This window comes from Nerophis ophidion, linkage group LG07, assembly GCF_033978795.1.
Source record: "Nerophis ophidion isolate RoL-2023_Sa linkage group LG07, RoL_Noph_v1.0, whole genome shotgun sequence".
NCBI classification, from domain to species: Eukaryota; Metazoa; Chordata; class Actinopteri; order Syngnathiformes; family Syngnathidae; genus Nerophis; species Nerophis ophidion.
Genome location: NC_084617.1, coordinates 55,077,611 through 55,104,731, shown reverse-complemented (window position 1 = coordinate 55,104,731; position 27,121 = coordinate 55,077,611). Strand labels below are relative to the sequence as shown.

The following is a 27,121-nucleotide window of genomic DNA, read 5'->3' as shown; positions in this document are numbered from 1 at the left end:
TGTCTGCTTTAACCATATAATTACACAGTATTTTGGAGATCTGTGTTGCTGAATCCTTTGCAATTTGTTCAATTAATATTGGAGAAGTCAAAGTAGAAAGATGGAATCGGGAAGCTTTAGCCTTTAGCCACACAAAAACACGGTGATTCCTTGTTTAAAATTTGCGGAGGTGAATCTTTACTATGGATCACAGCGAACATGGATCCCGACGAATGTCAACCAGCAGGTTTCGGTGAGAAAATTGTGGTAAAAAGTCGCTTCTTACCGGAGATCAGCTGAGCTTGTGCCGCCCATAAAGCTGCCGTCGATTTCCCCGAGACACTGCGCGTCAACACACCCGTGGACACACCCCTCCGACAATCCGGTACTGTTAAATTCACTAAAACACTAGCAACACAATAAACAGATAAGGGATTACCCAGAATTATCTTAGTAAATGTGTCAAAAAATATCTGAATTTGTCCCAATGCAATCGCGTTTTTTTTTTTTAACTAGTTTTTTTTCTTCTTTCTAGTCCGTCGCTATCAATATCCTCAAACACGAATCTTTCATCCTCGCTCAAATTAATGGGGAAATTGTCGTTTTCTCGGTCCAAATAGCTGTTTTTGTTGGAGGCTCCCATTAAAAACAATGTGAAGATGTGAGGAGCCATCAACATGTGACGTCATCGTCTCCGACTTCCGGTAGAGGCAGGGCTTTTCTCTTAGCAAGCAAAAGTTGCAAACTTTATCGTGGATGTTCTCTACTAAATCCTCTAAGCAAAAATATGACAATCTCGCGAAATTATCAAGTATGACACATAGAATGGACCTGCTATCCCATTCATTCATTCATATTCGATAGAACACTCGATTACTAAACTATTCGATAACTGTACCTCTACACTTGATGCATGCAACTATTGGTCACACACTGTGTGCCTTCCGTACATTGATGGTTTGGGGGCTTACTTTCTTTTAGCGCGGACTAATGTATTGCTTTTCCAGTCGACCTATGATGTCAAACCAAAACAAGGCATATGCGGCTCTTTACAAGTCAACAGCCCAGTCCGGCTTCTCAAAAGCCAAACAAGATCAGATTAAGGTGTTTTCCATGGTTTGTAGGATACTTATTTAGTGCCAAACTATTTAGTGATGGAATCAGTCAGTGATAATCCTAAACTCTTCCCAATTCAAATATGACTGTCGCAGTAGACGTACAGTCTGAAGACAAAAAAATACCATAAAATTATCATTTTTAATATATGAGCTGAGAGCTCAAAAGTGCATAAAACTACATCAGCCAGTGACAAATACAAGCAAGTCAAGTCCAATGTGTAATTCTGCTACCATCAACTATGAACATTAACCATTATTTTGCAGAAATGTAAGCATCTCTACATTTTTGGAAGGAGCTTCCAGCTGTGAAGCACACCTCCCAGACAAGGGGGAGGCGTGCAGCCTCTGAGCTCATTTTCTGGAGAAGGAGCTTGAGCGCTAATCACTACTTAGCATAAATGCTAACATGTGCTGGACACATTTAAGTATTCCCCATTACAAATATCATACTCCAATTTAAATTTAAATAAACACATTGCTGTCTGAGCAACTAGGATATTCAAATGGACACAATGACCCTAAAGGCACAGAGTGATCCATCTATAGGCAGAGGAATATGACACAGACAGAAGAAATTACCTTGCGTTAAGTATCTTTTGGTCAAATCATATGAGGGCACAGTTATGTGCTTTATTGCCTCCTTAGCCAATAGTTGACCGTGATGGGCAAAGACAGGAGGACCCCCAGAGCCCGAGGAAATTACCTCAGAGTAAAGCACCATGACACCATTTTAGCAGGGTTCTGTGCATTCCTGTTTGCACTGATCATTGGCATTGCTTAAACTCTTGCATAAAACAGTGCATGTTTTGTGCAAAGAACGCATGGCCAAGAGAAACTTGGGAGAAATAATGACACAATTAAAAGAAGTGATATAGGGCCTCTTATTAATGACATGAAGATTTCAATTCGATACAACTTGCTTCTACCGCTCTCTAAAAACCAGCCCCATTAACCTAGGACAAATGTCTGGTTTCTAATAAAAAAAAAACATCAAAGTGTCTATAAAACGTCAAGACAAGGCTTTACAAAGATTAATGCTAGGGTGCACCAACCTGCTTCATGTCATAGCAGTAACAGGAAGGACAAAGGCGCCTCATCAACTTTACTCCTAATATAGCATGAGACGCTGAATACACAAAACACGAAAGCAAAATCTCTTAGAGAGTATCTATCTGGATTAGGTATGTAAAAATCATTACAAATTAATAACAAATCACTGTAAACTGTAGTATCACCGTTTCCAACTAAAATTACAGTAAACCCGTGATTAACAACTACACTTGCCAGTGATATTGCTAATTTCTTGGCGAAGCAAGCTTGCATACTAACCATAAACGCTAACAAATTAAATGTTGCCCATCCTTGCAATGTTCCGTTATGCTCACACACTCCAATTAAAAACAAGGGCTACCCCATTCTGTCAGCAGATATTAGCACTTATTAAAACATATTACTCCATAATACAATCCGGTTAAAAGAAAAAAGGTGGTTTTCGGATGGCTTCAATTCAAGGAAATAGTCTACTGCTGAAATCTAGAAACTATGAAATCCTCACCTGTCCATAACATTAGCCAAAGTGCACCAAATAAGACGTCAAAGGTGTTGAGATCATTTATAACTGAAAAAGACAGAAATCCTGGTACAATGTTTGCACTGACAAACGGTGCAGGCATTTCACAATAGCGCTACATCAGTGATACAGCATGTTACAAGAAAGCACTCTTAATCTTTAAACAAACAAGGTAAAAATATTTTTGCAGCTAAGGCTGTGCGATGTAGACCAGCACCACGGACCGGTTTAATGCAGGCATTATTTTCAGGGACCGGCTTTCCACTTGTGCCAGATAAATACAGCAAAAGTAAGTGCATGAAAAATACAAGTCACTATAACGCTGAATTAGTAGAAGCCAAAGGCTTGTTTCTTTGCAATGAGATGCAGATGGAAAACAGCCTTTGGCTACAATCTGTCACATTTATATTTTATATGTTCATTAATGTGAATTGTATCATGTCACAAAGTTATATAAAATATAACAAATGGCAACTTACCATGAGGAGTGTTATTGTACATCCATAAACAAGCTTATTGGTCTGGGGAAAGTTAAGTAAAAGAAAATGCAGTCCTTACATTATTTAATGTTTCTCTGCGGCCCGGTACCGGTCCCCAGACCGGTGGTTGGAGACCACTGATATTGATGATATAAATTATAAAAATTTGGCCGACGATAGTGCTTTTAATACTATCGTTATAATGAATTTTGATGACAAATCCAGCTGAGTGCGGCAAATTTAACAGTGACAAGCAAAAAAACAGTGCAAAGTCGCTCTTGAGTCAGCAATCCTTGCCGTCATGGCGGCAAATTAAATTTTTTTACAAGTATCTTTATCACTATAGGACGAGGAATAACTAAACTTGCTACACTACACTTCGTAAGAGGATATGCTAACCACAATCTAGAGCTATTGAAAGTAAACAAAAGGGGGCAAATCGATACAAATATCAACATAATACCATGTAGTATATAGTATAGTGATTAGTATAGTATAGTAATTAGATTGATGTAATAGATTTATATTTTTTACGATAAAACAAATATCTTAAAATTAAAATTAGAGCCAGAGTAGGAAATAAAAAAACAAAAATTGACATTGTTACACAATCATCCTGTGTTTTTGTTTAATTATAATGATAAATTTTTTTTATCATTTAATCCATCCATTTTCTACCGCTTATTCCCTTCGGGGTCATGTGGGGCGCTGGAGCCTATCTCAGCTACAATCGGGTAAAAGGCGGGGTACACTCTGGACAAGTTGCCACCTCATCGCAGAGCCAACACAGATAGACAACATTCACACTCACATTCATAAAAAAAATGTAATGATTTAATGATCTTGAAAATTCAAAGTAGTATTTAGTATTGGATCGATACCCAAATGTGTAGTATCATCCAAAATTATAAAGTATTCAATCAACAGAATAATGAGTGCTTATAACATTTTAACAGATATGTAGATAGAAGCATTTTCCAACATAAAATAACCACATATTAATAGTGAATTAACAAGTACAATAATAGTTTTGAGCCTTAGTAACCTGTTTTGAAATGGTTCTATTACCAAATAATATAGTTATCCTAGGAGGATGCAATATGTGTCTACAGATTTTAGGCCATATCGCCCATCCCAATTATAAGCTAACACCATCTGACATGTTTGACTTGCTTAAGCAATGTTTCATTCAATTACATGGAAGCATGTAAGGACATGTTAGCATCCACAATGTTTAAGTTAATGCTAGCCAAATGTTTGTCCAAAAAACACCACAAGCGCCACTCCAATTAACACATTGTCAAATGTGTATGTGTTAAATACATTGTGACTCAATTCGTCATGCTTCTGTACTCTTTAGGTTGGTTCTTTGTTACCTGGTTTTATATTAAAGGCCTACTGAAACCCACTACTACCCACACCGCAGTCTGATAGTTTATATATCAATGATGAAATATTAACATTGCAACACATGCCAAAACGGCCTTTTTAGTTTATTAAATTGCAATTTTAAGTTTCCCGGGAGTTTCTTCTTGTAAACGTCGCGTAATGACGTGTACGCTTACGTCAAGGGCTGTTAGGAAATATGAGCGCTGCGCACACACACACAGCTAAAAGTCGTCTGCTTTAACCACATAATTACACAGTATTTTGGAGGTCTGTGTTGCTGAATCCTTTGCAATTTGTTCAATTAATATTGGAGAAGTCAAAGTAGAAAGATGGAAATGGAAAGCTTTAGCCTTAAGCCACACAGACACACGGTGATTCCTTGTTTAAAATTCAAGGAGGTGAAACTTTATTATGGATCACAGCGAACATGGATCCCGACCGGATGACAACCAGCAGGTTTCGGTGAGAAAATTGTGGTAAAAAGTCGCTTCTTACCAAAATATCAGCTGAGCTTGTACCGCCCATATAGCTGGCGTCGACTTCCCTGAGACACTTGTGTCAAGACACCCGTGGACACACACCTCCGACTATCAGGTACTGTTAAACTCACTAAAACACTAGCAACACAATAGAAAGATAAGGGATTTCCCAGAATTATCTTAGTAAATGTGTCTAAAAACATCTGAATCCATCCCAATGCAATCGCGTTTTTTTTTTTTTCTCCCCTAGTCCGTCGCTATCAATATCCTCAAATACCAATCTTTCATCCTCACTCAAATTAATAGGGAAATTGTCGTCTTCTCGGTCCGAATAGCTGTTTTTGTTGGAGGCTCCCATTAAAAACAATGTGACAATGTGAGGAGTCATCAACACGTGACGTCATCGTCTGCGACTTCCAGTAGAGGCAGGGCTTTTCTGTTAGCAAGCAAAAGTTGCAAACTTTATCGTGGATGTTCTCTACTAAATCCTTTAAGCAAAAATATGACAATCTCGCGAAATGATCAAGTATGACACATAGAATGGACCTGCTATCCCCGTTTGAATAAGAAAATAATTTCAGTAGGCCTTTAACCAAGTTTTATATATATATATATATATATATATATATATATATATATATACAAGTCATATATGGTGATGCTCATGCAATGATATTGATAGGCTTTCAGTGTAGTGAGTCCCTTGGACCTGACAAGCAGCAATTTAAGGGAGTCCCTGAGAAATCCAATTAGCCCAAAATTTTATGTTGCTTACATTTGTCTTTTAAATTCTAGCATTATACTACTTTAAAAGGTATTACGGTTATAATTAACATATATATTAATTTGTGTGCCCTGTGATGAGATGGCGACTTGTCCAGGGTGTACCACGCCTTCTGCCCGGTTGTAGCTGAGATAGGCACCAGCGCCCCTCGCAACCTCAAAGGGAATAAGCGGTAGTGTCTTTTAAATTCTAGCATTAAACTACTTTAAAAAGGTGGTACTGTTATCATTAACATATATATTAATTTGTGTGCCCTGTGATGAGGTGGTGACTTGTCCAGGGTGTACCACGCCTTCTGCCCGATTGTAGCGGAGATAGGCACCCGCCCCCCTCGCAACCACAAAGGGAATAAGCGGTAAAAAAATGGATGGATGGATGGATGGATGAATTTGTGTTCAAAATGTGTCTGAAATTAAAGAAAATCCAAATTGTATTTTTTCCTTTCCCTTCTTAATCAACAATAATGGGATCCTGTCAGAAGCAGCATGTATGCGCAGACGCTGTCTGAGCATAACACAATAATGTTTGCCCTTTTAACTTGAGACATTACATTCATCATGATAATCATACCACTTTCCCACACCATCACCCTTGCAGACACGCACACTTGAGTCACCTCATTGCTTTCCATACACTGGCTGTCTTTTGTCACCAAGACTGCATGGGACGCCACCTAAATCCCTTTCCTGTATCCAAGGCCACAGACCACCATTGTGATCAGATTCCCGCTACATTCCAGTGCATTTTTGCAACAATGAGATAAGGTAAGGCCCCCCCACTTACCCCACCAACCATAGTAATTATGGTTGGTGGGGGTTGTACATACATACAAGTTTGCGAGCTGGTACGATCAAGTAAAAGTGGTACAGATTGCATCACACATTAAAGTCTTTCTAGGAATCCTATACTTTTATAATTTGGAGAGGAAGAAGATTTACAGACAAGATCAAAATGGCTCAAAGTTCAACTCTTGTGCGCAATAACGAGAAACAAGTGCAAAATGTAATTGAACTTTGACAAAGTAGTACATAAAAGGTTCTGTACACGAGAGCGCACACAACTGGAAAAAAAATGAACCAAGACTTCAACCAAGACATGATTAGATTAAGGCAAAGAAACCTGTGGAAAAAAATCCAAACACGCCTACGACAGGCCACAACCACTTCATCACTTTCTCATCCTAGGCGCCTTAGCACTAATGTCCAAAACTTCTTATCCGACTTAAAGGTTAAGATTTAGGAAAGACCACTTTAAGTCTAAATCCCAACACAAAACTCACACCAGAAAAATCAAGACTGCATGTACAGTACATTGATTTGTACCAACTTTAGATTTTACAAGGACCTGAAGTCCATTTAAAAGGTTCAACACATGGACCACACATTCTGATAGTTTGAAAATAAAAATAAAAATCAGCTTCACTTAGAATCTTTATAAACAATATAAATAAATTTGCCGGTCACAACACCCATCATATCTCCCCATTCTCAAATCAATACAGAACTGCGTTAAAAAAAATCTGCTTTTACCACCATTTATGTCCATGTTATTATGTGCATGCCGCTATTAGATGAAAATATACTTTAGATAATAATATCATTAATAATACTTTAGCCTACCATTCTGAATGCACAGACCAAATCACGATGTCACAATAGCATCTTCCCGTCTGAGTTAAGGGGCTAATCCAAATTTATAGTGTCCGTGTAAAATGTTGTGGGCAAATAAACACAGTACTTATTTTATATACATCAGGACAGGGGGGACAGCATGAGATGAGAAGAAATAACACCAGCAGCCATTAAAGTCGCACCGCTTGAAGCACATTGAATCGACAGAGGTTTTAATTAGTGTGATAAATAGCCCCAAGAGGCTGAGTATTTTTTATTTACTCCGTCGTCACCGGCATTTGAGTGAATGACATGTTGGCCAATCAGAATTGTTGAGCCTTGCGTCATTTGCCTGATGGTCAATCAAAAGTGGTTAAGGAAACAGCAAGTTTGTGTGTGCTGCAGTGGAGGCAGTCAGTGGAGAAAGTTCCAATGGTGATCACACCTGGGTCGATAGTCAATCAAATAAATTAAAATGAAGTCGAAATACTTTGCAGGCATCAATAAACTGCTATATCCGTGTGCGTTAGTTGTCTTTAGGCTACGTTCACACTGCAAGTCCAGATGTCAGATTCAGATGTTTTTGTCAAATCCGATGTTTTCATTGGTCGTTACATTACAAAAAAAAATGTGATTTCTAAAGGGAACGCAATCTGACCCATATGTAGACATGTCATATTTACGGAAGTAAAAATGGCTTCAGCTTGTCGGTTTCATTACTGCCGCATTTGTGGCATTTTCAAAAATGTTGTGCAATTAAAGTCAACATTTTCTGAACAAGGCTCCAGCACACCCGGCGACCCCGTAGGAACAAGCGCTAGAAGATGGATGGATGGGATTATTGCACGTAAAAGATTAGGAAGGAAGAGGACAGGTATTTTGGCTCTCGCAGTTTCACAGGATAATTGAAGAGCATGTCTGTGGGCGAGCAGTTTGAGACAGGAAAGGTGGAAGTCTCATGAGAGTTCCTAAAACATTTTATTTTCACATATTTTCTGCTCTCTTGTAAATTAATAATTCTATAACCGTCTTTTTTGGCGAATAATGACGCTTATCGTTTTTTGATGGCATTCTGGTCAACTTAAACAGCCTAGAGCGCGGGAGCATCGCATGTATCAGATTTATTTTCACATACGAAAAAGGTCATATATAAAAAAATTCGGAATTGCACTGTTCACACTGACATGAAAAGGTCGCACATGGGCAAAAAAGTTGGATTTGAGCTGCAGTGTGAACAAGGCCTTAGTCAAACATGAGAAAGAAAACGGTGTCCCAGTCTGTATCAGTACCTGAGTGCTTTAATTTAAGAGTAGAATTAACGGACCACATAAAGCCCAAAATCATCTACAATCTTTGTCTTGGTGAGTGGAGACCAGGGCCACTGGCTTATTACAAAGAAAGGAAGCGCGATAAACAAGAGCCTCGCTCCTTGCGACTCACTAGTAAAAGTTTTGCAAAATAACAAAAATGAAGAGGGAACATTATTACAAAGTCAAATGTACCGTTGTGGGAATATCTCAGCTTGAGCCCAGAGGAGCAATACGATCTTATCAACACAGACGGAGCGATGCCACGATCACGTAATAGCAACAACAAAAAAAGACAAACTCGACATCAATCTTATTATTTGATGCTTTGGGATTGTTGTATGAGTATCCAACATTGTAATAACATTTATAAGTCAGAAAAGTGGGAAATCATCATCCGAAGTATATTCCTTGCTTATGATCAGCACCCCCCACAAGCACCGCACAAAAGACCAGCTTCATTATATGCGTAACAGATGTTATCTGTGGTGCAAAGGCAGTGGAAGAAGTTTATCACGCATTAGTGCAACCAATTTGGAAGAATAAAGTATATTTACAAAGTAAGAAAATTATAACCACAAATTAGTATATACCTTCTTACAGAGGTTGGGTTGTCATGCAGTATGGCAACAATTGGCTTGAATTTGGGGAAACGATTCTATTTAACAGGAAGTAGCAACAAAAAAAGTGCCTAGTAGGTTGTCATAAAAGGTCAAACATATTCCTGCATCGTTTGCTACAAAATGTATGTCAGACAGGCTCATAATTTGAAACACTCAAGAGCAAGATTGTGTTATTATTGTGTCATCTAATGGAATAGACACTGTCTTGTATCCTTATATGCATGCACCGAAAGCTGAAGTGTCAAGTAAACTGTTTCAAAATTATAGTCAACTTAAACAGTGAGGATTCTTAAAAGATTTGGAGAAATTATTCTTTTCAACAGGAAGTAGCAACAAAAAAGTGCCTAGTAGGTTGTCATAAAAGGTCAGGCATCTTCCGGCATTGTGTGCTTAAAAAAATGTCAGAAAGGCTCAGTATCTGAAATTCAAGAATGTATTATTCATGAATGTGTTGTTATTCTGTCATGTAACGTAATTACGCAATGCCTTGAATCCTTATATGCATGCAATGAAAGCAGAAGTGGCAAAGAAAACTTTCAAAGTACGAGTCTCACATTAAACATTGATGATTCTTAACAGGAAGCGCTGAAAATATTCTTAGTGGTGAAAATTGTTTCCATGACGGGACGAGACGCCACATCGACATGAATGTATGGGGAACAGTAATACAGATGGTGTACTATGCTGAATTAGCTTTTCCCCATGCAGATTAATCTAACAGGCCACTTTCTATACATGCTATTTAGTATACAGTGCACAAATGACATTCTTCACTCTGTAAACACAGCAGTTTCACAAATAACATCTGTTTATTAACACCAAGCATGGAAATGAATTTATTTTTATACCGATTTTCACCTACATGGTAAAAATGCACAGCAGATTTCACTACAGACCTTCCCTGAATGCCTTCCTTGTAGGATGATCGCCCAGCAGGCCCGGCCATCTCATGCTTAGTTCCCCTCTTCCTGACCCACTTCCTTTCTCAGCCAAGACATGGGAAGGCAGGCAACACACTTACAAAGTCCTTGCACTGCGGCACAACCACTAAAGTTGGTGTGTCTGGAAAGGGGTTCACAAACCAAAACACAGCTGTAGACAGTCAACCTTTAGGGCAGTGAGTAAGCCTTCATCTTTAAGTAGGCCTGCTGTAGGTAAACTACTGTAACTTCAAACATAACACAAATCTATTATATATTGCAAATCATGCTGTCCTCTTGTCTAGAAAGACAATTTTTACAGTCGATTAGCCATCAAGTATCTTTACAATTAGTCAACTAATCAGATTATGAAGTTTACACCTATTCAGTGGCTAATTTAGCCACTAGCTTTTAAATTCAAATTGAGATATTTTAAGCATGTGCCAGCTAAAATGACAATAGCGATAACTACGTCAATCAGAAATATATATTTATGAACTGTGCAGAGCATTATGCTGCTCCAAAAATAATAACAAAACATCCCTTTTTTTTTATGAAAGGCAAAGAGAGTCAGGATAAGGTGGGAAAAATTATCGATTTTCGAAGCGTCACTATTAGAACGTGGACGATTCTGAATCAATGGACAAATATTCAAATATCAATTATTTACGTACTTGAAAGTAATACGGACAATTCTAAAATGCCGTATTAATGCTAACATTCTTTAAACGTTAGTTCTCGGCTTGGTTTCTAATTTACCATGGTATTATTATTTTAACGTTGTGTGTCAGCTGGGTTACCGGAGAGTGCAGACACATACAGAGGAGGGAGGCCGAGTGGACAAGGTATGCAAGCTGTGGCGCCAAACTAACCTGAATGTGAATGAGCGAATAAAAGAATAAATGCTTTGTAAACTTCAGACGGCTAATAAAAAACTGTTACCTGCCAAGAATATGAAATTAGGAGTAGATTAATAAATCGCAGAGACAATGATATACATATAGTGCGGCCGCCAACCAGCAACATTTTCATCCATAGATATGAATGAGTACATACTGTAGATCAGTGGTCCCCAACCTTTTTGTATCCGCGGTGCACTAATTGTAAGTGTATATTGTGTTTTTTATGTTGATTGAATAAAACATTTTTTATTTATTTTTTTTTTTAAATAAAAATGAATAAAAAATTATTCTGCGGCCCGGTACCAATCGGGCCACGGCCCAGTACCGGGCCGCGGCCTGGTGGTTGGGGACCACTGCTGTAGATGACACCTCTTTAAGCCGTAAGTTAATGGCAACTTGGGCAAAAGTGCCTTGGCATTTTAAAAAGGCAAACAAAATTAATTTTGGATGCCTGGTCGCCAAGTAGGGACGTTTTTTTTTTACACTATGCAGGCTACTACAATTCTCCCGCATCTAGTCTTCTACATATACACATCTATGCAATGTGCACTAAGTCGCCTTCTTTTCCAACTAGGGTGTATTGTAACCTACTATTATCGACCAATTTATTATCGATTTTTGTCAAATAATAGTGCGTTCCATTAACCTTGGAAGTTGGAAGTCGTAACTGGCAATGACGTTACAGTAGTTATGATCCTTTCAGTTACGAGGTCGGACATCCAGATGGCCAGTCGCAAAAGCTATTCTTGCGCTATACTTGTCTGAATATAAAAACAACTTACAGAAAAAATATGCAATACTGCAACCTTCAAACACAGTGGATAGAGGAAACAGGCACTATTGCTAATGATGTAGAACATGTAAAACAGGAAACCATTTATTCACACTACAGTGACCATATCGTGTATAAACATCATACAATACATTGATTGGCCAATTTAAAAGAAAATAGTCAGAAGTGCTAATGTTTATTACAGAAGCTTATATTAATGTTTACACTCACTGCACCCATTCTTGAAACCAGCTCAGGGGTGTTGATGACTTTTAAAGTAGGAAATTCGATCTCCAGTTGCAATTTCTAGAAATAGGAACTCGGAAATTCCGACTTCCTGTGCAAATGGTTTGAACGCACCATAATTGTTGCACCCCTACTCTTGACACATAATTACCCATTCTTCACTAGCAAGGGAATTGAGCTCCAGTGCAACTTGGATCAACCTCCAAATTAAGTGCAAGCAAGATCCATGACAGTTAACTGACAATTTGAATCCTGCAAGATCAAAGCAACCGGAACTGGAACTTACACTAAGACCAAATATTTAAGTGAAAAACAAATTTTAGAATTGTTCTTGCATTAATTATATGCAGACGGTCATCCAGCTCACTGATGTTCTAGTAGACATATTTTTGTTTTGTTTCAAAAGAGTCAAATAATGAATCAGGGTAAAGCTGCCTGATTAATCAACATAGAACCGACATCGAAGTTTTAATTAGTGCGATTACGTAACCGCAAGCGGCAGAGTTTATTTTCGTCTGCCATCACACCATATGAGTGACAGACATGCTTGCCAATCAGAATTATTAAGCCTCGCATTTCTTCGTCTGTCGCATCAAACGGGGAGAAAGAGGTCTCACTCTGGGCATTGCTCTCAGCACCTGAGCGTGTTTATTTAAGAGTAGAATTAACTGAAAGCAGTGGCCCTCTTTTTATTAATTCACAATCTTGGTCACAATGAGTGGAGAGCAACACAGCACACACAGGAAGCACAAACAAAAGAGCCAGTGAGAAGTAAAGTTAAGTAACAAAAATAACGAGTGAAAAATATGATTACAAAACCAAATGTCCCATTGCTATATTGTTTTATCTACGAATCAGATGGGCATTATGAGCCCAACAACACAGAGCAAGATGTGAGACAATAAACAAAAAGATAACACTCGACCCAGTTTTTGCAACTTGGAAAAAAATGCACTTCAAGATTTTTAATATTTAATTGAGTAAAATTTATGCCGACAGAAAGGCGTTCATTTTTTGTTTATTTGTTTGGGTGAAAGTTTTTTACCTTCCCATTACAACGCAATGATAATTATACAGTAATGACAAAAAAATTTGTATATTTAAAAATGGTACTTGCATTAATACTATGGTATGATTACATTATAAACACTGTACAGTTTGTATTGATTATATCTTCAGTTTAAGAGCATCCATCCATCCATTTTCTATGACGTAGACTAAAACTCTGAGTCTGTCTGCTAGAGCTGGGCGATGTATCGAGTATAAGATATATCGATATATTTTTAAACAAGATATGAATAAAGAAAATATCGTAATATCGATACAATTTATTTCAAGTTAAAATGATAAAACACTGATTATTTGTGTTCCTTGTTCTCCCCTGCTCCTCAATCCCTCTCATGGGCTACTAACCCCCTCCCCTTACTCCTTCCAAGACGTGCTTGAACCTATAAAAACAGCAATGATTGGTTGGTTGTTTACTATGATGAGTCACGATTGGTTGAGATTAGGGCAATCAGAGGCAAGATAGGGCGGGTCATCGAACCAAGAAGAGATTACAAAAAATATCCCAAATGACGAATCGTTGGGAGAGAAGAGCGATTTATATATTAAAAAATAGTGGAAGATGGCAGAGGGATAATTATCTCTTTAGATTTTTCTTTTAGCGATGTAGACGACGTCCAGGAAACCTACAATGCGTCTACTTGGCCACATTTGGACAAATGTATGCGTCTGGATAAAACATTAATTTGAGTTGTTTACCATGTCAACCCAAATCTAAACTGTTCTCCAGTTGCCAAGTCAGGCATATTTCGCTGGAGAAATGCTGCCCAAAATGTATTATTTGCACAGCTTATTTATTTTACATAGAAACAATATTTTTCAATTTTATTTCGGTTATGTAATTCTGTGCTAGTTAGAACAGTTTATTTTCCGTACTGTAAATACCTATCTTGACTAACTGGGTTAATAAAAGTGCCACTGACTGTTTACAGCAGTTGTCCTTCACTTAAATTTCAGTGAATTTCCCTCAAAAATGTATATCTTTATATGTATACTTTCACCGGAAAATATAATTCGATATATATCGAGTATCAAATTTAAGTAAAAGTTTACTGAGGTGTACTTTTTCGTCCATATCGCCCAGCCTGTCGCATTGTTTTTTTTTTTTAAAACAAATCTAAAAATGTGTGGCACCTTGAAAGACTGTGGTGATTGACAGTCTGAAACAGACCTGGGCAAATTTGGCTCGGGGGCCACATGCGGCCCATTAAGCTTTTCAAACCGTCCCGCCGGGCATTTTCCAAATAATTATTTTAGATATTTAAGATGGAAACCGTAGCTGCCGTTATGATGTGCAGTAATGTTTTCAAACGACCGTAGGTCTTGAACTATACAAAATATTTCGATAGTTAGAATCTGTGCTTTTGCATGATATACTAGTTACTATGGTAATCAAAGTTACAGCAGTTCAAACGAGGCACCAAGCAGTGTGGGTGGGGAGCGTTTCCACAGAGTGATTCCAGAGCGGCCAGCCTGAAATGCAGGTGTCAGGGACAGACGCGGAAGAAGATTTTTTACAACAAAGTTATAACACTAAGTGAAATATCAGATACATCAGATTGTGAATGGTTTATTTATTTTTTTACCTGTCACTTTCATATTTTGCTGTGTTTGTTGCATTTTTGTTGCTTGCTTGATTGTAAATAATGTCAATCAAGAGGGCATGTGACGTTCATATGTTATTAATATTCAGTGTTTTATCGTTCGTAGTTAATATTGTAAATACCACATTCTTTATTTTCATGTACATTGTCTCATTCAGTAAAAAAAAAAAAAAAATTCATTTCTTTTTTAAGGCGGTCTGTCTTAACACTTTTAGCCATTTAGACTTTATTGGAAGGTTTTGTATTAGTGTTCCTAAAAATCAGATATACAGGCCCTCAGACACATTTTTTCTCTAAATTTGGCCCTCCGAGTCAAAATAATTCCCCAAATCTGGTCTAAAAGTAACACGTCTTCCTTCACTCCTTATTTTTGCAGTTGTATGCATGCATATTTAAAAAATATAATAATCGCAATTCGAACCACTGTCTTTAGAAAAATCGCAATTGGGTTTTTTTCTCAAAAACGTACAGCCCTAAATCAGAGACATCATTAAGAATGTATGACCCACTACTAGTTTGGTCTTCATTTAAAGGGACAATGCACACAAACATTAATCTCAAAGACAGATGTGTTCTGTACCAGATTATATAGCTAAATAGACACTTTCCATCTGCAGTCCTTGGCCACCGAAATTAAAAGGATACAAAAAAATCATGCAATACTCTTATAAGAATAAAAGCATACTATATAGCAGTGGTTCACATTATTTTTTCACTGATGTACACCCTGTGAACATTTTTTTAATTCAAGTACCCCCTAATCAGAGCGAAGCATTTTTGTTGAAAAAAAGATAAAGAAGTAAAATACAGCAACAGGATTTCCACACATTCATTTATTTGTGGCGGCCCACCACGAAAGAAATACGGCCGCAACAAATAAAAAAAATAAAAATAAAAAATAAAAATGTTTTTCTTCGGCTTTTGACTCACTCGACCGCTCATAAAAGCAATGGGACTCTGTCTGTGAATGGAGTTTGTAGTTACATATTATATAAATATGTAAATATTATATAAATATGTATATAAATATATGTACGTAAATATTATATAAATATGTACATAAAGTGTTGTGATTATATTCCAACTCCGCGTTCTTCTTGGTCATCGCCGCCGCCGCTGCCTGTGCCAACCCCCCCGCCCAACCACACCACCACAAATAGATAACTGACCTGTGGGAAACACTGCAGCAATATGTCATCAGTTTATGATTTATTAAATTGTATAACAGTGCAAAATATTGCTCATTTGTAGTGGTCTTTCTTGAACTATTTGGAAAAAAGGATATAAAAAAAATAACTAAAGACTTGTTGAAAAATAAACAAGTGATTCAATTATAAATAAAGATTTCTACACAGAAGTAATCATCAACTTAGAGTGCCCTCTTTGGGGATTGCAGTAGAGATCCATCTGGAATAATGAACTTAATTCTAAACATTTCTTCACAAAAAAATAAATATTCAACATCAATATTTATGGAACATATCCGCAAAAAATCTAGCTGTCAACACTGAATATTGCATTGTTGCATTTCTTTTCAGTTTATGAACTTAAAACTCATATTTTGTTGAAGTATATATTCGATAAATATATTTATAAAGGATTTTTGAATAGTTGCTATTTTTAGATTTTTTAAGAATCTCACGTACCCCTTGGCATACCTTCAAGTACCCCCAGTGGTACACGTACCCCCAACTGCTATATAGCATGTAGTCAAATTAAGAAAAGTCATAAAATGCCCTTTCATTGACACATACTTTTTATACAATACAACTTCACCTCATTTACATCATAACACATACACAATACATACTCTTGTTCACATCTGTAAAACACAACCATGATTTTACCAAATACACCTCACCTCTCATGGATATATAAGACACATTAAGTTGGGACAAGCTTGTATACATGGCTGAATTATCAATGTTTTAATATGACACTACATTGGCATTCTTTGAGCAAATGAGGAAATGATCAAAAGTGCAGAATGGTATAAAGATTAAAACACACTGTTAAATCAAACTAGGCGTTTTATGGCAGGAAATGTTGCAAGATGTCTCATTGATGGTTTCAGAGTACCCATCCATATTTACAGTAAATAGTTAAAGTTTAAGTTAAAGTACCAATGATCGTCACACACACACACTAGGTGTGGTGAAATTTGTCCTCTGCATTTGGCCCATCCCCTTGTTCACCCCCTGGGAGGTAAGGGGAGCAGTGGGCAGCAGCAGTGCCGCGCCCAGGAATCATTTATGGTGATTTACCCCCAATTCCAACCCTTGATGCTGAGTGCCAAGCAGGGAGGCAATGGGTCCCACTTTTATGTAGTCTTTGGTATGACTCGGCCGAGGTTTAACTCCCAACCTACCGATCTCAGGGCGGACACTCAACCCACTATGCCACTGAGTCGGCTTAGTGGGTATACTGTATTATGTTCATAACTTTTATGGACAGAATTTCTAGGGGCAGTTAAGGGGTTCCGGTTTGGTGGCCGCGGGATCAGGTCTCTGCTTTTTGCAGATGATGTGGTCCTGATGGCTTCATCTGGCCGGGATCTTCAGCTTTCACTAGATCGGTTCACAGCGGAGTGTGAAGCTACCGGAATGAGAATCAGCACCTCCAAGTCAGAGTCCGTGGTTCTCGCCCCGGAAAAGGGTGGAATGCCACCTCCGGGTTGGGGAGGAGACCCTGCCCCAAGTGGAGGAGTTCAAGTACCTAGGAGTCTTGTTCACGAGTGAGGGAAGAGTGGATCGTGAGATCGACAGGCAGATTGGTGCGGCGTCTTCAGTAATGCTGACATTGTATCGATCCATTGTGGTGAAGAAGGAGCTGAGCCGGAAGGCAAAGCTCTCAATTTACCGGTCGATCTACGTCCCCATTCTCACCTATGGTCATGAGCTTTGGGTCATGACCTAAAGGACAAGATCACGAGTACAAGTGGCTGAAATGAGATTCATTCGCCGGGTGGCGGGGCTCTCCCTTAGAGATAGGGTGAGAAGCTCTGCCATCTGGGAGGAGCTCAAAGTAAAGCCGCTGCTCCTCCACATCGAGAGGAGCCAGATGAGGTGGTTCGGGCATCTGGTCAGGATGCCACCCGAACGCCTCCCTAGGGAGCTGTTTAGGGCACGTCCAACTAGGGCTGGGCAATATATCGATATATCGTAGGTTTGTCTCTGTGCGATATAGAAAATGACTATGTCGTAATATTCGTTTATATGTTCTCACACCGTTGCTTTAAGCTGCGTGCATTACATTACTGGTGTGTCTCACTCCTTCTCGTCTGTCCTTCTCACAGAGACGTAACATAAGCCCGCCTTCTTACATACGTCACATACTGTCGCGCGTCTAGCGTCACACGCACTCGCGGAGAGCTAACGTTAGCATGGCTAACGTTAGCCGAGGCAGGTCGAGTTGCATTTACCTGTGTGCATTACTCAACAGGCTCTTCTCACTCCCCGTCTCTCATTCTGACAGATACGGAAAACAAGCCCGCCTTTTTACATACGTCACCTACTCTCGCGAGTCTGGCGTCATAGCTCTCGCCAATCAGAGAGGTAGCAGCATAGCTAACGTTAATTGAGGCAGGTCGAGCGGAGCGGAGCTTGTGACAATACGAGAGATGGCGCGAAATTTATCACAAATGGAGGAAGAACAATATATGCCCAACATGAAGAGCAGGCGGTCCATCATCTGGCGGTGGTTTGGCTTCAAGTGGGAAGATATTCAGCAGACAACAGCAATATGCTGTTCAATGTATATACTATGATGATTAACCTGTGTGATGACTGTATTATGCTGATAGTATATATTTGTACCATGAATTGATTAACGTGGACCCCGACTTAAACAAGGTGAAAAACTTATTGGGGTGTTACCATTTAGTGGTCAATTGTACGGAATATGTACTGTGCAATCTACCAATAAATGTATCAATCAATCAATGCAAAGTATGCAGCAGAAGTCCTACTTCAAAAAGGTAGCAACACTATTAATTTGTTCTTTCATTTAAAAAGTCACTCGTGGGAGAATGAAAAGTATTTAATGAATAGTTTTGGTCAATTGACTTAGTTGTGATTTCCCTCTCTGCATGAAAGTTTAAAATGAGCATATATTAGTGCAGTATGAAGAATGTTTTAATGTAGACACAAAATCATCAGACTGCTGCGATTATATGTATCAAGTGTTCATTCAAGGCCAAGGCAAAATATCGTAATATATATCGTATATCACAATATGGCATAAAAATATTGCGATATTAATAAGAGCCAAAGCCTATGTCCAACCAGTAGGAGGCCACGGGGAAGACCCAGGACATGTTGGGATGACTATATCTCCCGCTGGCTTGGGAAGAGCTGGACGAAGTGGCTGGAGAGAGGGAAGTCTGGGCTTCCCTGCTTAGGCTGCTGCCCCCGCAACCCGACCTCGAATAAGCGGAATAAGATGGATGGATGGATACTATATTACACCAAACCACGTCCACGTGTTTGTGAACGTTCATGGAGATCACACTGATTTGAAAAAGAAAAGCAATCCAGAAACTTAATCCAGCTAACAAATGAGGTCAGTTGCGAGTAATAGATTTTGGGTGGACACAAGACGGAATGAATGCAAGGTGGCGTGTTTAAAAGGCGGTGCGGGCTGCAAGCTGCCAGCGGCCAGGGCGCGGCTGCTCTGTCTGTGTGGATCCGCGACGGATAAGTTTTACAGCCGCGCTACCAGACCCCGCTAAAAGATCCTACATTCCACGTCGAACCAAAGGCTCGACCCGAAAAATTGTCATTTTGTGCCACATTGGCGTTTATTTCCTCTGCCTGACAGTTACGTTAACTGCCGGCTAATGTTAGCACACACTACTAGCCTAAGTCATTTTAGCTAGCGCCTACACTTTTATGTCAGGACAGCCAAACACAAGACCATGGAAAAACAAAAACGCAGCCAATCGTCTTTGAACACGGACACGTAACCTACCTTCTGCGATGTAAAGCACAATATCCCCAAAATTGCGTGATGTAAGACGACGTATCCTAAATGATTCCACCCTGTTACGAAGCCGCCGCTGACAAGTTCCTCTTGTGCGCTTTCCCTCTTGCCCCGCCCCTACCTCGGCTTGGCGGGATCTGAATGGAGGAGCTCACTTGATTGGCAGTGATAATAACCAATCGGCGTCATTTCTGGGATAAGGCGACTTTTTTCTTCCATTCGTTCCTTGTTCCTTCTTTATTTGTTCCTGATGCTATTTACTGCATCTCAGTCTTAATTAAACGTTGTCATCACAAATAACAAATATAAACATCCCAGACAGTTTCAGTACTATTCTATAATATGATTTGTGTACAACTGTGACATAATAGTCGTGAAATCCGTAATATAATTTAGAGTGCATTTGGTATGTAACGACGGAAATTACATTATCATCTAAAAATCTTAACGAACATAATGTACTACTAGTGTGTTTGACCACCACAGGGGGGCGTTGTTTCACTGCAAGAGCTATGCAAAATAAAATAACAGCTGCAGTCTATCATTTATTGCATTTTTTCTCCTCATGTACTTTAGTAACAATGGCTGATAAAACCCTTAAACCCCACAGACAGAAAAGCAGATGTTTATAGTGACTCACTGATTCGTTTACCAGTCATCCAATTATGTTTCACTCATCTTGATGTTATGTATGGCCAGGGGCGTAGCACCAAACTCTGGGGGCCCCCCACACACAAGACTCCGCCCCCCATTCCACCCAAAACCAAACGTTGCTGCCCCATACATGCACACTTTTTATGTTTACATGAATTAAAATTGATTATTGCATGTATTTTGGTTGACACTAGCTTTTTAAAACACATGTAAAAACCTTAATTTTGTTTTGGACTTCATAACAAGTTAGGGACATTCAGTTATAATTATCTTAAAAGCCAAACATGACATGAAATTAATTTACATTAAAGCATTTTTGTTCAAATTTCTCAACAAACTTTAATCCTAAGCAAAAATATCAAGTATGTAATGTTTTTTTGGTTTTTTTTACCCATATTGTGGCTTTTTGATCTAATCTCAGTTTTTCAAAATGACTCATGTTATGTAAATTCATACTAACTGACAACTGTGACATTATTAGACCACAAGGCCTTCAATAGAGTTAACCTTTAAGAAAAAATATGTTTTTGTTTAGGACGGATTGAGAGATTTTAGCAAAAAAAAACAAAAAACAAACAAACAAAAAAAACCTTTCTAAATATTTTTATGCCCCTTTGAAAAATAAAGGACTTTTATGTACTGTTTGGTTTTGGGAGAGATTACTCCTTGTCAAAGAATTGGATGTTTAATGTTGTTTGATTTTAAATGAAAAAAAAACTCTTAGGAAAAATCATGTATAGGAGTAACGCAACAAAAATTATGGCCAGAAATACAGCACAAATTTATGGAAAGGACAAAAAAAGTTAGCCTTTTAAGATCGTATCAACATACCTAGAACGTATTGAGATACATTGGTTTTATTTTTTTTTAAATGTTGGTTTGTTTGTTTTTTACAAAGATGGGGCATCAAATTCAATATAAAGGTGCCAGTATATAAATGAAATAACCATATGAGCTATCAGAAATCACATTACATGCACTAAAAAAATCATTGATGCATTTATTTGGGTTAAACCAGCTTTTTAAACACGTAAAAACCTTAGTTATGTTATTGACTTTTTAAAGATGGGACTAACATATCTACAGCATATCTAGATAAACCCCAATACATAGTTTGGTTTTATTTGAAAAAAATATGTAAATGTTTTGCCTCCAAAAATACCCAACAAATTCAATATAACGATGCCAGAAAATTATTTTATATTATTATACAACCTGTCATTATTCACTTAAAGATTACACATCTGTCAAGTTTGTGTTTACTTTAGAGTTGATAGTAGTGATTAGCTGTTACACATAGCATTCTGATCAGTAGATAACAATGATTATATTCTGAGTGCATCTTCTGGGGGACAGGTGAGCTTTGATGACGTTATGACGTCTGTGTTGGGTGAAGATTCCATGCTAGGTTTCCCACTATCAAGGTGGAACGAACCATTTTGCATCTCAACTAAGGTGTAGTGGGTAGTTTTAAACATTCTTAATTTGATTCAAGCAACCTAATTTTTTCACTTTCAAGGCAATATTTATGAAACTTTACATCCAAACCGTGTTTGGGGCTTCCGCCCCAATTACTCCTTCTTCCACCTTAAGACGCCGTTGTGTATGGCCCACTTTGACAAATGGTAACAATGTTAAAACCCCTTACCTTTTCTCACAGATGCCTTTCTCTCCAGGGCTTTGTCGGAGGATTTCTGAGGCGAGTCAAACGCTGCCTTTATCTGCGATACAGGGACCTTTAAAAAATGGCTGTGCTCTTCCCCTTTGACCTCAGGGGGCTTGGACCAATCTTGATGCTGAAGCTTCTCGTGCCGTTCTATGTTTTCCTTGATGAGATCGGACACAGGCCTCGACCTGAGAGTGTTTGGGGACATTTCCCTCATCGGAACGCCATCATCACTTTGTTCTTGGGCAGCTTTTTTATCAGGTTGCTCTGGTGTTTCTTTGTCGGCTGTCAAGAGAAGGAGCTCGTGCTTTACACCAGGTGTGCTGTGGTGGCTTTCTTCTGTCTTTAGGCCGGAATCCACATTTTTCTTGGTGAGACCCTTGCTACAGTCTTCTATCCGTTTGTCCTTTTTCACGTCTGTAGACCCAAAGCATGGTGCAGCCTCCTTCACCATCTCGCATGATGGACTCTCATGCAAAACAGTGGTTTGGAAATGGTTGGAGAGATGATCATTAAAGGTGCCTGTAGTTGGCATTATCTCCATCTCTTTGATGCCTGCAGTCTTTGTTTCACAAAAAATAGATTTTGTGTACATACTGTCAGCAGGATGTTCCACATGAAAGTCAGCCTGTGATGTTTCCTCCAAAGCCTTGGTGCCACATTCTGGTGCATTTATTTCATCAAACCTGATGGCTTTTTTCTCCAAGTCAGATTGATCGACTCCCATCTCTTGTATTTCCTCTAGCAATGGAGAAGCCTCCTTTTGGTTTTTCTTCAAGAGCTTCTCCAAAATAGAACTGGGCTCAGAAGCTGCATCTGGATTTGATGGAGGTGGGCCTTGGTCTGCTTCCATCTGCAGAAGAGCTCTCGCTGACCTTTCTTTTTCGGCGTCATTCAACATCATGTTGTTTGCTCTCTGTTCAACAGCATCGCTCACATTCATCAAAGACTCTTTCTGCAGTATGTTTAGGGATTGAGCATTGGGCTCACTCAAGTGGTCCATACATTGCTTAATAAGGCCACTCTCACCCATCATGGTCACATTTTCATCCAGTTGATGTAAGAACTCGTCACTTTTTGCCAGTTGAGTTACAGACCTCCCAATTGCCACAATGGCTTCCTCTTCAAAAGTGTCTGCGTCCCCAGGGTTGGCAATGTGGTCATACCTTTGGCAGTTGCTTTGGTACTCCAACGTTTCCTCGGCCTGGTTTTCCATCTTGATCCTTGAGTATGCTTCAAGCTCCTCCTCTGTACTTTTCTGCTTGTATGTCCTAGCTCTTTGCTCGCTCCTTACTCTACCTTTTTGGTGCTTGTCTGGTGAACCCTGTGGAGGAGTGGCATTTCCTACCACTCCTGCCTGGTTTGTATTGCACGCAGCGAACTGTCTCTCCCACAAATGTGTGTGTTTCTCAACAGAGTATGTTATTGGCTCGTGGTAGTCGCTTTCATCCAAATCTGAAGAACTTTCCTCTGTATGGCCTGCCTCTTCTTTATATGTGCTTTCAGCCTCTATGACATCATCTTCATGGCCGTCTGCATCCTGTTGCTGTTCTTCACTTTCTAATTTGTCCTGGTTCTGTCCCATACTGGTCTGCAATGAAAGGCATAGTGTTAACCTAACAAAACAGACACCGGATGGCAAATAATTCCACACCAATCAACCGCCTTGGTCTTATCTTTCCTGATATATTTTAACAACGATGCCAATTTAAAGAGTGCAGACAAAGTTGAACAATAGAATTTGGGATCAGCACCAAACGGTATCAACACTTACTGCATATGACCAGATTACGTCATCAAGATAGATACAATTAATTGAGAACAAGGGAAAAATTACCAATAGGCAAGCATTATAACATTTAATACAGTTTTCTTTCATTTAAAACACTTTTTTATTTTTTTCTTAATTTGTGTGTTTGAACATGTATAAGAATGCTTAATCAATCCTGATCATTTGACAGCTCCAGCCTCCCTTCTCACGCAATGGACTATTCCATGTCATCGTGCTTGCGCAAACTTGACTTCATTAGGCAAATCACAGGTAGTTGCCTCTCATTAAAAAAACATTTAATACCCTTGTTTTCTATTTGAAACAATTATTTATTTTTTGTTTGTAATTTGTTTGTTTCAAAATATATTAAAATTCTTAATTATTCATGATTGTTTTTTGACGGTTTGAGCCTCCCCTCTCACATGTTGCTGTGCATGCGCAAACTTGACTCCATAAGGCAAACCACGGGCTGTTGCCTCTTGTAAAAAAATTAATAACCTTGTTTTCTATTTGAAACAATTATTTATTTTTGGTCTTAATTTTTGTGTGTTTGAAAATATATTACAATTCTTAATTATTCATGATTGTTTTTGACTTTATTAGGCAAACCACAGGCAGTTGTCTCTCATAAAAAAACCAAAAACATTTGATACAGTTTTCTTCTATTTAAAACATCCATTCATCCATTTTCAACCGCTTATTCCCTTTGGGGTCGCAGGGGGCGCTGGTGCCTATCCCAGCTACAATCGGGCGGAAGGCGGCGTACACCCTGGACAAGTCGCCACCTCATCGCAGGGCCAACACAGATAAACAGACAACATTCACACTCACATGCCAATCAACCTATCCACAGGTGCATGTCTTTGGAGGTGGGAGGAAGCCGGAGTACCCGGTGGGAACCCACGCATTCACGGGGAGGACATGCAAACTCCACACAGAAAGATTCAGAGCCCGGGATTCAACCCAGGACTACTCAGGACCTTCGTATTGTGAGGCAGATGCACTAACCCCTCTTCCACCGTGCTGCCCCCTATTTAAAACAAATTATTTTTTGTTTTCCATTTTTTGTGTTTAAATATATTAAAATGCTTAATCAATCATGAATGTTTTTCGACAGCTTAAACCCTCCCTTTTCACGCATTAAACTTTCATGTTACTGTACATACGCAGACTTGACTCCATTAGGCAAACATAGGCAGTTGCCTATCATAAAAAAACATTTGATAAAGTTTTCTATTATTTAAAACAATTATTTATTTTTGGTCTTAATCTGTGTTTTAAAATATATTAAAATGCTTTCTCATTCATGATTGTTTTGACGGTTTTACCTTCCCTTTCCACGCAATGGACTATTCCATGTAACTCCATGCGCAGACTTGAATCGATTAGGAAAACACAGGCAGTTGCCTCTTTTAAAAAAAAAAGATTCAATACCGTTTTCTTACATTTAAAACCATTATTTATTTTGTTGGTCTTTATGTGTGATCACAAAATATGTGTTACAACATGCTTAAAAGGGCTGTTTGCAACTGGCTCAGTTATATTTTTCAAAGCAACAAATTAAACAAAAGCACCATTGGCTAGCTTGTTACCATAAGTGGTTTAACAGAACACACTTGTTTTAAAACTGTCTTTTTTTCACAATTACAAAGTGTATGTAATACTAACAGTTCTTACCAGCCCAAATAAGATGATTGGTGTTTAGGCAAAAACAAGCAGTTGCCTCCCATAAAAAAAAAAATATATTACAGTTTTCTTCTCTATAAAACAATTATTTATTTGTTGGTTTGACAAAATGTATAAATAAATATAAATCTTGACCATTTTCGACAACTCACGCCTTCTTTGTCAAGCAATGGATTATATTAATGGGGATGGCGTGGCGCAGTTGTAGAGTGGCCGTGCGCAACCCAAGGGTCCCTGGTTCAATCCCCCCTAGTACCAACCTCGCCACGTCCGTTGTGTCCTGAGCAAGACACTTCACCCTTGCTCCTGATGGGTGCTGGTTAGCGCCTTGCATGGCAGCTCCCTCCATCAGTGTGTGAATGTGTGTGTGAATGGGTGAATGTGGAAGTAGTGTCAAAGCGCTTTGAGTACCCTGAAGGTAGAAAGGCGCTATACAAGTACAACCCATTTATCATTACACCATTTTAGTGCGCATGCGTAGACTCGACACCGGAAGATAGATCAAAACTAACCTGTTGGTGTGAATAAGAGAGGTTTTCTACAAAGATGAAGCGGAGTTATCCAAGATGAGCGTAGAAGAGGAGAAAGCGAGAGGAAAGCAAACAGTTTTTATTAAAACTACCCAACGAATCAACCTTTTTCTCACTGACACAGAATGCATGGAATCAACACAGTAAGCGCAGGATGCGACTGGACAGTGATTCTTTTCATCACGAACTTGCGAGTATTAAAGTGTTCAAAATGGTAAGCCAATATAACCGAGGATCTGGTAAGACGTAATACAGTGGGGCAAAAAAGTATTTAGTCAGCCACCGATTGTGCAAGTTCTCCCACTTAAAATGATGACAGAGGTCTGTAATTTTCATCATATGTGCACTTCAACTGTGAGAGACAGAATGTGAAAAAAATCCATGAATTCACATTGTAGGAATTTTAAATAATTTATTTGTAAATTATGGTGGAAAATAAGTATTTGGTCAACCATTCAAAGCTCTCACTGATGGAAGGAGGTTTTGGCACAAAATCTCACGATACATGGCCCCATTCATTCTCTCCTTAACACGGATCAATCGTCCTGTCCCCTTAGCAGAAAAACAGCCCCAAAGCCATGCTTCACAGTAGGTATGGTGTTCTTGGGATGCAACTCAGTATTCTTCTTCCTCCAAACACGACGAGTTGTGTTTACACCAAAAAGTTCTATTTATGTTTCATCTGACCACATGACATTCTCCCAATCCTCTGCTGTATCATCCATGTGCTCTCTGGCAAACTCCAGACGGGCCTGGACATGCACTAGCTTAAGCAGAATTTGATTCTTTGTCAGCGTAGTGTGTTACTGATGGTAACCTTTATTACTTTGGTCCCAGCTCTCTCAGGTCATTCACCAGGTCCCCCCCGTGTGGTTCTGGGATTTTTGCTCACCGTTCCCCTGATCATTTTGACCTCACGGGGTGAGATCTTGCGTGGAGCCCCAGATCAAGGGAGATTATCAGTGGTCTTATATGTCTTCCATTTTC

The 27,121-nt window shown here is 38.9% G+C and overlaps 1 protein-coding gene across 2 annotated transcripts in view; it reads right to left on the bottom strand.

The window, feature by feature from the left end:
* The window catches only part of LOC133556540 (coronin-1C-A-like), a 66,720-nt gene extending 42,982 nt beyond the window's left edge, over window positions 1–23,738 (bottom strand). The window contains exon 1 of one of the 2 annotated variants that reach the window (XM_061906553.1): window positions 22,130–23,738. In XM_061906553.1, the coding sequence (XP_061762537.1) occupies window positions 22,130–23,732 (1,603 nt within the window). In that variant the 5' untranslated portion in view covers window positions 23,733–23,738. Of the gene's footprint in view, window positions 1–19,815; window positions 19,974–22,129 lie in introns of those variants that run through there. The other variant, XM_061906554.1, reaches the window with a different exon arrangement.
* Window positions 23,739–27,121: the final 3,383 nt, after the last annotated feature.